Source organism: Ovis canadensis, chromosome 21, assembly GCF_042477335.2.
Source record: "Ovis canadensis isolate MfBH-ARS-UI-01 breed Bighorn chromosome 21, ARS-UI_OviCan_v2, whole genome shotgun sequence".
Taxonomy (NCBI): Eukaryota; Metazoa; Chordata; class Mammalia; order Artiodactyla; family Bovidae; genus Ovis; species Ovis canadensis.
In genome coordinates this window covers 34,431,500-34,445,227 of record NC_091265.1, presented here as the reverse complement: position 1 = coordinate 34,445,227, position 13,728 = coordinate 34,431,500, and the positions used below count along the sequence as shown (strand labels likewise).

The 13,728-nt window shown below is 38.9% G+C and overlaps 1 protein-coding gene across 32 annotated transcripts in view; it reads right to left on the bottom strand.

Annotated features, from left to right (window-relative positions):
- Positions 1 to 13,728, bottom strand: part of PAK1 (p21 (RAC1) activated kinase 1) — a 160,997-nt gene that overhangs the window by 26,325 nt on the left and 120,944 nt on the right. For all 32 annotated transcript variants that reach the window (XM_069564927.1, XM_069564932.1, XM_070289444.1 and 29 more), the window contains 2 exons: positions 11,360 to 11,423; positions 97 to 145 (listed from right to left, as the gene is read on the bottom strand). In XM_069564927.1, the coding sequence (XP_069421028.1) occupies positions 97 to 145; positions 11,360 to 11,423 (113 nt within the window). The remainder of the gene's footprint in view (positions 1 to 96; positions 146 to 11,359; positions 11,424 to 13,728) is intronic.

Genomic DNA, 13,728 nt, shown 5'->3' with positions numbered 1-13,728 from the left:
GAAGAGTCCTTGTTGAGCTAAGAAGGGCTAAAACTTAACAAAAAAGAGTAAGAAACAGTAAAACTGAAGGAGTAGTAGTTGGTGGTGGATACTTACCTCCTGTCCTGTGGCTACATCCATTGCAGTATACACAGTGCCCGAAGCACTGAACAGGTGTGGGAAAGAAAAAAAAACCAGGTGTTAGATGAGGTGACATTTGTCAAATGAAGCTCTCCACACACAATCTAGCAATGCAAGTGTTAATAAAAATAGTAGCAAAAAATGATCCTCCCCGTTGTCTCTTCTACTCTCATGAAAGGCAGTATGTAGCAGCAAAGAGAATATAGGCTCGAGTGGCCATCAGGAAGTGAGGAAATAAAGTAGGGACAGAGGAAGAAAGCAGAGAAATACTGGAATAATGCTACGAAAGTGAACATGTCCATTCTAAAGGACTAAAAATCTCACTTTATGCTTATAACCATGAACTCTGTATATCTGTGAGTGGTATGCAACAATATTTGTAACCTTACATGACAATGTGTCAGATTTACACGATGCAATTGGAAGAAAATTAAAATCCTATGCAGTGCAAAAATGTATTCTTGGCAAGCCCTGTGATTATGCTTCCCAGAGAAGTCATGTCAATTCAGGGAGATAAGTCACTTTTAAGTTTGCCTGGAAGCCAGAAATTACAGTCATCATCTTCCAAACCACAACTCTTTGGTTAGGATTTTATTGTAGCTACATGTCAGGAAGTTGAGATCAAAGATATGGACAATCAAATAAGGACTGGATTCTCTACATTAGCAGTTACTTCCTCATTACTAATCATCCTACCTCTAGCCATCTTCTGTCGTAAAATTGATGTCTATATTCCTGTCTCCATTCCCCCTTATCCCACCAGATGTGCCATTCTTAAAGGGCAAAATGCCCAGGCCTCACAGGACTGGACATTTTCAGACTTCTTCTCCATAAGTATAGAGGAAAGCTACTCAGGCCCACTGGGTAGTACTTAATTGTTTCTACCTCCAACAGACATATAATGAGACACATGAATTCCAAGTAAAACAAAATTCTTCACTCTTAAAGGGAAGAAAAAAAACATGAAAAAATTATAATAGTGCCAATTTATCATATATATGTAATATGTATAGTTTTTTTAAGATTTTTTTTTTATTGAAGGTTAATTGCTTTACAGAATTTTGTTGTTTTCTGTCAAACCTCAACATGAATCAGCCATAGGTATACATTTATTCCCTCCCTTTTGAATCTCCCTCCCACCTCCCTCCCCATCCCACCCCTCTAGCTTGATACAGAGCCCCAGTTTGAGTTTTCTGAGCCATATAGCAAATTCCCACTGGCTATCTATTTTACATATGGTAACGTTAAGTTTCCATGTTACTTTTTCCATACATCTCACCCTCTCCTCCCCTCTCCCCATGTCCATAAGTCTATTCCCTATGTCTGTTTCTCTACTGCTGCCCTTTAAATAAGTGATTCAGTACCATTCTCCTATATGTGTTAGAATATGACATTTGTCTTTCTCTTTCTGACTCACTTCACTCTGTATAATAGTTTCTAGGTTCATCCACCTCATCAGAACTGATTCAAATGTGTTCCTTTTTATGGCTCAGTAATATTCCATTGTATATATGTACCACAGCTTCTTTATCCATACATCTATTGATGGACATCTAGGTTGCTATCATGTTCTAGCTATTGTAAATAGTGCTGTAATGAACAATGGGATACATGTGTCTTTTTCAACTTTACTTTCCTCAGGGTACATGCCTAAGAGTGGGATTGCTGGATCATATGGTGGTTTTATTCCTAGTTTTTTAAGGAATATCCATACCATCTTCCATAGTAGCTGTATCAATTTACAATCCCACCAACAGAGTGAGAGCATTACCTTTTCTCCATGCTCTCTCCAGCATTTATTGTTTGAAGACTTTTTGATGATGGTCATTCTGACCAGTATGAGGTGATATCTCATTGTGGTTTTGATTTCCATTTCTCTAATAATGAGCAATGTTGAACACCTTTTTATGTGTTGTTAGCCATCTGTGTGTCTTCTTTGGAGAAATGTCTGTTTAGGTCTTTTTCCCACTTTTTGATTGGGTTGTTTGCTTTTTCTGGCATTGAGTTGTATGAGCTGCTTGTACATTTTGGAAATTAATCCTTTGTCACTTGTTTCATTTGCTATTATTTTCTCCCATTCTGAAGGTTGTCTTTTCACCTTGCTTATAGTTTCCTTTTCTATGCAGAAGCTTTTAAGTTTAATCAAGTCCCACTTGTTAACTTTTGTTTTTATTTCCATTACTCTATGAGGCAGGTCATAGAGGATCTTGCTTAGATTTATGTACTGAGTGTTCTGCCCATGTTTTCCTCTAAGAGTTTTATAGTTTCTGGTCTTACATTTAGGTCTTTAATCCATTTTTAGTTTATCTTTTTATACAGTGTTAGGAAGTGCTCTAATTTCATTCTTTTAAATGTAGCTGTCCAGTTTTCCCAGCACCATTTACTGAAGAGGCTGTCTTTGCCCCATTGCATATTCTTACCTTCTTTGTCAAAAATAAGGTACCCATTGGTGCATGGGTTTATTTCTAGGCTTTCTACCTTGTTCCACTGGTCTTTATTTCTGTTTTTGTGCCAGTACCATACTGTCTTGATGACTGTAGCTTTGTAGTATAATCTGAAGTCAGGAAGGTCGAGTCCTCCAGCTCCAGTTTTCTTTCTCCAGACTGCTTTGGCTATTTAGGGTCTTTCATGTTTCCATATGAATTGTGAAATTTTTTGTTCTAGTTCTGTGAAAAATGCCATTGGTAATTTGATAGGGATCGCATTGAATTTGTAGATTGTGTTTGGTAGTATAGTCATTTTCACAATATTGACTCTTCCTACCCAGGAATGGAATATCTCTCCATCTGTTTATGTCATCTTTGATTTCTTTCATTAGTGTCTTATAATTTTCTGTGTACAGGTCTATCCTGGAGAATGTTCCATGTGCACTTGACAAGAAGGTGTATTCTTCTGCATTTGGATAGACTGTCCTAAAAACATCAATGAGATTCATCTCATCTAATATATCACTTAAGATTTGTATTTCCTTATTAATTTTCTGTTTTGATGATATGTCCATTGGTGTGAGTGGGATGTTAAAGTCTCCTACTATTATTGTGTTACTCTCAATTTTTCCTTTTATGTCTTTTAGTGTTTGTCTTATGTATTGAGGTGCTGCTATGTTGGGTGCATAGATATTTACAATTGTTGTGTTGGACTGATCCCTTGATCATTATGTAGTGTCCTTCCCTATCTCTTGTAATATTCTTTATTTTAAGGTCTATTTTGTCTGATATGAGGATTGCTACTCTAGCTTTCTTTTGTTTCCCATTTGCATGGAGTATATTTTCTCATCCTTTCACTCTCAGTATATATGTGTCTTTAGTTCTGATGTGGGTTTCTTGTAGATAGCACAAACATGGGTCTTGTTTTTGTATCCATTCAGCCAGTCTGTGTCTTTTGGTTGGAGCACTTAATACATTTACATTTAAAGTAATTATTGATATATATGTTCCTATTGCCATTTTCTTAATAGTTTGGGGTTAATTTTATAGCTCTTTTTTCTTCACTTGTATTTCTTGACTATATAAGTCCCTTTAACATTTGTTGTAAAGCTGGTTTGGTGTACTGAATTCTCTTAACTTCTGCTTGTCTGAAAAGCTTTTTATTTCTCCATCAATTTTGAATGAGATCCTTGCCAGGTATAGCAATCTTGGTTGTAGATTTTTCCATTTCAATACTTTAAATATATCCTGCCATTCCCGTCTGGAGAAGGAAATGGAAAGCCACTCCAACACTCTTGCCTGGAGAATCCCATGGACGGAAGAGCCTGATAGGCTACAGTCCATGTGGCCGCTAAGAGTCCAACACAACTGAGCGACTTCACTTTTACTTTTCACTTTCATCCACTGGAGAAGGAAATGGCAACCCATTCCAGTATTCTTGCCTGGAGAATCCCAGGGACAGAGGAGCCTGGTGGACTGCCGTCTATGGGATCACACAGAGTTGGACACAACTGAAGTGACTTAGCAGCAGCAGCAGCAGCATTCCCTTCTGGTCTGCAGAGTTTCTGCTGAAAGATCAGCTGTTAAGCATATGGGGTTTCCCTTGTATGTTACTTGTTGCTTCTCCCTTGCTGCTTTTAATATTCTTTCTTTGTGTTTAGTCTTTGTTAGTTTGATTAGTATGTGTCTTGGGGTGTTTCTCCTTGGGTTTATCCTGTATGGGACTCTGTTCTTCTTGGACTGATTGACTATGATTGACTACGACTTCCTCTTCCGTGTTGGGGAAATTTTCAACTATAATCGGTTCAAAAATTTTCTCATACCCTTTCTTTTTCTCTTCTTCTTTTGGGACCCCTGTAATTTGAATGTTGGTGCATTTGATATGGTCCCAGACATCCCTGAGACTATCGTCAGTTCTTTTCATTCTTTTTACTTTATTCTGCTCTTCAGAAGTTATTTCCACCATTTTATCTTCCAGTTTACTGATTCGTTCTGCTTCAGATATTCTGCTAGTGATTCATTCTAGAGTATTTTTAATTTCAGTAATTGTTATGTTTGTCTCTGTATGTTTATTCTTTAATTCTTCTAGATCTTTGTCAATTGATTCTTGCATTTTCCCCATTTTGTTTTCAAAGTTTCTGATCATCTTTACTATCATTATTCTGAATTCTTTTTCAGGTAGTTTGCCTATTTCCTCTTCATTTACTTGGACTTCTGTGTTTCTAGTTTGTTCCTTCATTTGTGTAGTATTTATCTGCCTTTTCATTATTTTTCTTTTAACTTATTGTGTTTGAGGTCTCCTTTTCCCAGGCTTCAAGGCTGAATTCTTTCTTCCTTTTGGTTTCTGCCCTCCTAAGGTTAGTCCAGTCGTTTGTGTAAGCTTTGTATAGGTGAGATTTGTGCTGAGTTTTTTGTTTGTTTTTCCTCTGATCAGCAAGGCTGAGTGAGGTGGTAAATCCTGTCTACTAATGACTGGGTTTGTATTTTTGTTTTGTTTGTGTTTAGATGAGGCGTCCTGCACAGGGTGCCACTGGTGGTTGGGTGATGCCAGGTCTTGTATTCAAGTGGTTTCCTTTGTGTGAGTTCTCACTATTTAATGCTCCCTATGGTTAGTTCTCTGGTAGTCTAGGGTCTTGGAGTCAGTGCTCCCACTCCAAAGGCTCAGGGCTTGATCTCTGGTCAGGAACAAAGATTCTACAAGTGGTCTGTTATGGCATTAAGTAAGATGAAAACAAATATCCAAAAATGAGAAATCAAAGATGAACCCCAGACAAATGGCAGTTACAAAATCAGGCAAATAATAATTAAAATAAATGGAATATACACATATACATATATACCCAGGAGCAAAATCAAAACAGTCCAACAAAAATAAAGTCCAGTAGATTGACCCAGAAAACAAAGGAAATCAAAAATTATATTTACCAGTTAAGAACAAAATTAACTAAAGTGCAAACTGGAAAACAAAACTAAAGCAAAGTGCCAAGTGGGGAATAAAGCAATGAAAACAAAAATAACAAATATGTTGTGAGGAAAGGAAAGAAAAAAGAAATAATAGATATGCAAAGTTAAATAGAGATAGATGAAGAAGATTTATATACATCAAAGATTAACTGCAAGGGGAAAAGAACAGTAGCAAAGGCAAACAAAGGAATAAATATAGAAAAAATATAATAGATTTTTTTAAAAATTATAAAAAAGAGAAAAGAAGAAAAAAAATCAGAAGAAAAAGAGAAAAAAAAGGAAAATTCCACAGAACTGCAAAAGTCCAGTGTAGAAGCAGAGGTTTATAACAGTAATAAAAAATGTGACTGTCAGAATGACCATCATCAAAAAGTCTACAAAAAATAAATGCTGGAGAGGGTATGGAGAAAAGGGAACACTCTTGCATTGCTGGTGGGAATGTAAACTGATATAGCCACTATGGAAGATGGTATGGAGACTCCTTTAAAAGCCAGGAATAAAACCACCATATGACCCAGCAATCCCACTCCTAGGCATATACCCTGAGGAAATCAAAACTGAAAAAGACACATGTACCCCACTGTTCACTGCAGCTCTATTTACAATAGCTAGAACATGGAAGCAACTTAGATGTCCATCGACAGGTGAATGGACAAATAAGTTGTGGTATATATATATATATATATATATATATATATATACACAATGGAATATTACTCAGCCATAAAAAGGGACACATTTGAACCTGTTCTGAGGTGGATGAAACTACAGCCCAGTACATAGTGAAGTAAGTCAGAAAGATAAATATAAATATCATATGCTGCTGCTGCTGCTAAGTTGCTTTAGTCGTGTCCGACTCTGTGCAACCCCATAGACGTCAGCATACTGACACATATATATAGAATCTGAAGCAACAACACTGATGAATGATTTTCAGGGTAGCAATGGAGAAACAGATGGAGAACAGACCTATGGACAAGGTGGGAGGAGAGGAGGGAGAAGGGGAGATGTATGGAGAGAGTAACATAGAAATTTACAATACCATGTGTAAAACAGATAGCCAATGGGAATTTGCTGTATGACTCAGAGAACTCAAACAGGAGTTCTGCAACAGGCTGAAGGGTGGGGTGGGGAGGGACATGGGAGGACATCTGGGAAGGAAGGGACATGGATATACCTATGGCTGATTCTTGGTGATGTATGACAGAAAACCACAAAATTCTGTAAAGCAATTATCCTTCAATTTAAAAAAAGAAACATAAAGAAAAGTGAATATATGTATAACTGATTCACTGTGCTGTACAGCAGAACACTGTAATTACAACATTGTAAACCACCTATATTCCAATAAAAATTTAAGAATTTTTTAAAAAGTGACAGAATATACATATACATATACACCCATAAGCAAAATCAAAACAGTCCAACAAAAATAAAGTACAATAAATTAACCCGGCAAACAAAGGAAACCCAAAATTACATTTACCAGAACAAAACTAACTAAAGCACAAACTGGAAAACAAAACCAAAGCAAGGTGCCAATTGGGGAATAAAGCAATGAAAATAAAATTAACAAATATATTGAGAGGAAAGGAAAGAAAGGAAAGAATTGATATGTAAAGTTAAATAGAGGTTAATAAAGAAGATTTATATACATTAAAGATTAACTGCAAGGGGAAAAGAACAGTAGGAAAAGCAAACAAAGGAATAAATGTAGAAAAAATAATATTTTTAAAAAATCAAAATTAAAGAAAGAGAAAAGAAAAAAGAAAAAAAGGGAAAACTCCACAGAACTGCAAAAGCCCAATGTAGAGACAGAGGTTTATAACAACAATAAAAAATGTCACTGAGGAAAAAAAAAAGAAGCTCAAAAGCTTAATTAGATTTCATAGTGCCAATAAAATCAACAACGACGGGGGGGGGGGGGGGGAATCCAAAAGAATCTACAGAACAAGTCGAAAGATAATAATAATAAATGTTTTTCTTGAATCATTGCTGTCAGAGTCCTTTCTCTCACTAGGAGTCACAGTCTACCTCACCTCCCTAGGATTCCCTCCAACACTGTACTGGTCTCTGTACCTGCTGTGGGGGCAGCTCAGATTCTAATCTGGTCCTACTCCTGTGTGTTCTTGCCTCCAATGTCCACAGCTATCAGAACTAGTGCATTTTCTTTTGTACCAGCTCTCAATGTCCTTTTATACATTCCATAGACACAGAGTCTGCCTAGTTGACCATGTGTATTTAATCTACAGCTTGAACAGCTGGTGGGAAGGTTTGGGGTCTTCTTCCTTAGCCACATTGCCCCTGGGTTTCAATTGTGGTTTTATTTCCACCTCTACATGTGGGTCGTCCACTGGGGTTTGCTCCTGAGGCTGCTCTGGAGGACTTGGGTTTGCCCCTGTGAGGGCCAGGTGTGGAGGTGGTGCAGCTGCTTGGATCACAGGGGTTCTGGCAGCACCAAGTACTTAGGGGAGTTGGAGGCTAGGGCAGCAGGAAATATAGTGCTCTCGAAGGGTATGACAACCAGTATTGGCCAATATGCTCCAATATTCTTGCCTGTAAGAACCCCCCTCCCTAACAGAGAAGCCTGGCAGGCCACAGATTACAGAGTCACAAAGAGTCAAACACTACCGAAGCAATCCTGCCAGCATAGATGCAAGACATTTTTTGCCTGTGGCAGCTCTGCCCCATTGAGAGTTGAGCATGAAGGTGACGCAGTCGCTTGGCTTACGGGGACCCTGGCGGTGCCAAGTGTGTGGGGACACGGACTGCCTTTGCAGCAGGAGTTATGGCCCTATCAGAGTCTTTTTGCGAGCCTCTTATAGCTGGCTATCAGGAGACCTCTTTGGCCAGTTTTTCTCCGTAACTCCGCCCATTCAGGCACTTAGAAGGCTCCCTTGCCGGGGATCCTACCCTGTTGTTCAGTGTGCATCAGGCACATAGAGGGGCCCCCCTGGCTGGGGTCCTATTCTGTAGACCAGCACATCAGGCACTTAAAAGGGTACCCTGGGTGGGGTCCTACTCTGTAGTTCAGTGTGTCAGGCATTTGATGGGCCAGCCTTTCTACTGTTCAGCAGCTGATGTTGGCATGTGCAGAGAGAGAAGCTATGGTGATGGCTCCACCCCTCTATGCGTGACTCAGCAGTATCATCTTGCTTCCATGGCTCCCTGGCTTTCCTCCACCAGCATTTCCCACCACAATCTCTTCCCTCACATCCCCTCCATTTGTCTCTCTGCAGTCAACAGCAGCCCTCGCCCTGGGATTGCTCCACAATCTCTAAACTCCAACTCCCAGCCACTACGCCTTCCAGGGGACCTGCATTCTTGTCCGGGGTATGTATGGCTGTAGCAAGGACTATCTGATTCTCATTTCATTTAGGCTGCCACAGATCAGCTGTTTCACTCTCAGCCTTAAATGTTTCTCCTCTGGCTCAGATAACTGCCCCGATGTGGGAACTGGACCCTTGCTTCAGTTCCCCCACTGGCTGAGGGTCCAGTCCTACTAATACTCCTGTTTCTCCCCCTAGTTGCTTCATCCTTCTGAGTTTTGCATGGTTCTATATATTCCTTCCACTGGTCAGGCACTCCTGTCCACTCTCAGCTGGAATTCTGCATGCACATCTGTGTCTGAAGGTGTATTCCTGACATATCCATGGAGAGAGATGTAATCTACATTCACCTACTCTGCCATCTTGTTTCTTCTAAGATTTTTTTAGGTGGACCATCTTTAAAGTCTTTATTGAATTTGTTACAATATTGTTTCTGTTTTGTTTTGTTTTTTGGCCCTGAGGAATGTGAGATCTTAGCTCCCTGACTGCAACCAGGGGTGCAATATCAAACCTGCACCCCTCCATTGGAAGGCAAAGTGTTAACAACTGGACCACCAGGGAAGTACTCCATGTATAGTTTTAAAATAATGGAATGTGGAAACATCAGCATAGATGCTTAATAAGTATTGCAATCCTCTCATCACTAACATATCTGGCAAATAAGCAAGGACAAAATTTTTGCAGATAGTGCCTATTTATGGGCCACATACATCTGCATATGCATATATATATAATATATAATCAACAGTTTGGGAGGTGAAAGACCCTGAATCCACAATCCCTCTGCCTTAAATGAAGAAACTGATGTCCAGAGATAGGACCTGACTTATCCACACTTGTCTGTGTACCTTTCTTCTACATTCTTAGTATATCAATGTAATTAGCTAAAGAAAATACCATCCCAGATTACTCAGAGGCAAGGAAAATAATCTCTTCTCATTGTGTTAACTATCTTACACTAGGTCAGACTCAGAAAAGCATCTCTAATAGCAGAAGCACTGGACCAGGGAAAAAGGAGATCCACTCAAGTCCAGGGCTACTTTGAGGATTAAATTGAACAACAGATGCAAATAACAGTTGCAAGCTATAGAATACTGTACAGATACAACATCAGTATACTATGCATTACTTTATCTTATTTCAGAAGTTCTCAGATATATAAGAAAGAAACCTGAGGAATTCGCTCGCATTCCAGTGGTTAAGAATCCACCCTCCAATGCAGGGGATTCAGGTTCGAGCCCTGGCTGGGGAATTGAGATCCCACATGTCTCAGGGTAACTAAGCCCACATGCCTCAACTAGAGAGTCCATGTACTGAAAACTACAAAGCCCATGCACCACAACTATAGAGCCCACACACTCTGGAGACTGCACAACACAACACGAGAGAAGCCACCATTCCGCACCTAAAAATCCCACATGCTGCAAGGAAGATCCCATGTGCCACAACTACAGTGCCACAATTTTTGATGCCCTGATGCATCAAAAATTTAAAAAGAAAGAAAAAACAGAAAACTTCAATGACTTCATTAACAACAATGCTTTCATTCATGTAACACTGAGAGCTTTCTACAAGCCAGATAGTTTTTTCAGTTTCTTTTTAATTTTAGCTAATTGGGTATCTCTATAGAAATCTCATTCATTTTCTTTTTTATATAAAGGCATAACTTACCTAAACTAATCTGCACAAATCTTAAGTATAGAACTTGATGATTTTTCAGTATGTACACACCTACATGTTCACCATCAACCCCTCAAGGTTCCCTCATGCTACTTCCTAATCCTCCCAAACACAACCATTATTCTGACTTACATTAGCATGTATTATTTCTGCCTGTTCTTTAATTCCATATAAAAAAAAAATCACACAGTATTTGCTCTTTTATATCTGGCTTCTCTTGCTCAAAAACACTTTTAAGACTTATCACAGTATAATTTTTTGTTTGTCTGTCTATCTCCTTCTGTAGATATGAGGGTCTCTCTGAAAGCAGATACAGTCCGATTCATAGCTGTACTCATGGCACCTAGTATCTAACAGAGATTCAGCTAAGATTTGCTGAATCAGTACACTGAGGTCAGAATACATGATCCATAAAAGGAACCAGAGTAAGAGATATGATTTCTGTCATCCACTAGAAAAACAGGTCCCATATAGTAGCAGAAGAGTCTGAAAGTTCTTTCATTTCATATTAGTGCTGGTAAGTCTCAGCACCAGGTAAACAAGGTTAATATGGAAAAGCAGAGCTATAATTTGGGAAGAAGGTTTTTGTGCTAAGAAAATAAATGGTTTTCGCACTCTCAATGCAGGGATATTTTTAGCAACAATGTCAGCTAATGGCACATCTTACATATTAAAACATAACCTGGAAGCCTGAGATCAGCCTAATAAAACACCTTCAGATGGGCGAGGGGTGAGGTGGAGAATGAAGAAAAAGGTTTATAAGAGGCAAAACAAAAGCAAAAGCATATATATCAGCACATTTTAAGTCATTTTTCTAGGAAATATAAGGCGCCTACTAACCCTTGTCCAATCTTCTCAAACCGTGTGTATTTCTTCTTAGGATCGCCCACACTCACTATGCTCCCTTTGAAAGAAACAGAGAACATAAATCAGTTTTTCCCAGATCAACAATAAAAAACAAGCTCCATGTTCCCCCAACTCTGAGCCAGCAAAGTTTAAAGAACTATCTCCAATACCCTAAAACCACACTAAGGCGCTTAGCTTTCCCTCTTAAGTTTCAACCAAAAGTTTCACCTCCTTACCACCTTTATTAATAGTACCCTAATCTACTTCTAATCTGCTAAAAGTTATTTCATTCATTTTTAAATTCATCAATTCAATAAACATTTACTAATTTTAATATGCTCATTTATTATGCACTAAGCCCTAGGTTGAGTGCAACAAATGAAGACCCAGTCAATGGACCCAACAGATGAGACCCAGTTAAGACAGTCTCTGCTCTCAAGAAGCTGTAATCTCATACAGGAAACAGATACCATGTATAAAGTTCCATGAACATATAATAATTGCTGTGATACAGAAAAAAGCAAAAATATAGACCAGAAAGGCCTCAGAAGGGAAATGAACCTGTACTAATTTTTACCGGGTTAGAAGGATTTTGCCAGGGAGAGAAAGTCAAGAAGGGGTTACAAAAAAAAGTATTTCAAGTGCAAAAACACAGAGGTATGAGAAAGTTCACAGTTTCAAAAAAAAGTCTTCTGAAGATGGTAAAACTCAGCCCCACCAAAGGGAAGATACTTCCCCTCAAGGTCACACAGCAAACTGGTGTCAGAGTTAAGAAGGAGTTCAGGTTTGGTCTCCCAGTCCAAAGTGCTTTCCAATAATATCAATTACTAGGATTTGATACTTTTCAAATACATTATCCCATTTGATCTACAAATGAGACAGGGATTAACATTCCTATTTAAAAGATGAGAAAAAGGACGGCCAGGAAAAACAGTAGAAAATTGCCCAAGACCCAAGTTAATGATCTCATCTGTGCTAGGGCTTCAACCCAAGGATCCTTAACTCTCAGGCCAATCTGTTTTTGCATAATCCTATGTTCTAAGTATTACTGTTTCTGAAAAAAAATCTGATTCAGAGAAAAAGAATATATACAAGAGCAAACAGATGCCAAGGTAAGTGGCTTTTCTTATTTCATCATTTCATAAGGGCTCTGGGTAAGGGCGAGGCTTCCCTGGTGGCTCAGACAGTAAAGAAATCTACCTGCAATGCAGAAGACTCAGGTCGCATCCTGGGGACAGGAAGATCCCATGGAGAAGGGAATGGCTATTCACTCCATACTCTTCCCTGGAGAATTTCATGGACAGAAGAGCCTGCTGGGCTACAGTCCATGGGATTGCAAAAAGTTGGACATGACTGAGCAGCTAACACTGGGCAAGGGCAACTTTGGAGAGAATGAAATTTTTTTTAAAAGTCAAATAAGAATTATCAGGATGAAATTAAAAGCCACTAAGCTGAGGAACCAGAAACCTCAGCTTTAGAAAGCAATGCCAAGGGGCAGACTTCACCAGATCAGTCACATCAAATCCTCTTTAGAAGTAGATAAGTTCAAAGAATAAATCAAAAGCCTTGTCAGATGTTTTTTTTCAAGCCTACAGGCCAACCCATTCCTTTCTTCTCATATGAATTCTCCTGCAGATTACTGAAAAAGAGAAGCAACCTGCCCTAATATTTCTCATCACTAAAGAAAGCAAAACGGGAGTTCCCACCTGACTGCAAGAAATAGCATGCTCTGATTACAGGAGCACAAGCTGCATGCTAATCCCAGATCTGTCGCTTTTTGGCTTTTTGCAGAGTATTTATCATTCCTAGCCTCAAATAACTTAACTGCAAAAAATAAGGATTATAATGTCTGTCTTCACAGGGCTAAAATGAGGAATAAATGTTCATTTGGTACATATTACAGGCTCACAAAATGTTAGTTTCCCTTCCTTCTTTTTCTACAACCAAATGGCAGATCCATCTTCTGCCAACAGAAACATCAATAATCAACACAGCACTCTTCCTCACCAGGTTTACACATGGCCTCAGTCTTTCTCAACACAACCTTTCAGATTATATTGTAAGTAAAAGCTATTTCATATCTCCATAAGCCATGCCTGTGGTAAGTGATTCCCAGCCTTTGAAGTGGGCTATTCACATACTCTTATCATATTCCCATCCTAACATAGCATCTAATCAGGGCTGGTGAGACAGAGGAGGTGGGTATAGGGACGGGTGAGAAGAGGCACAGTCTGGCAAGATATAAAGCACAGCGGTCACTGACATATACCTAGCAGAGAACCTAGATCTTTATAGCAACAGAATTCTCTTTGTGCTCAACCAGTCACATACCAGAGGGAAATTAAAAAACCTACAAAGTGCTT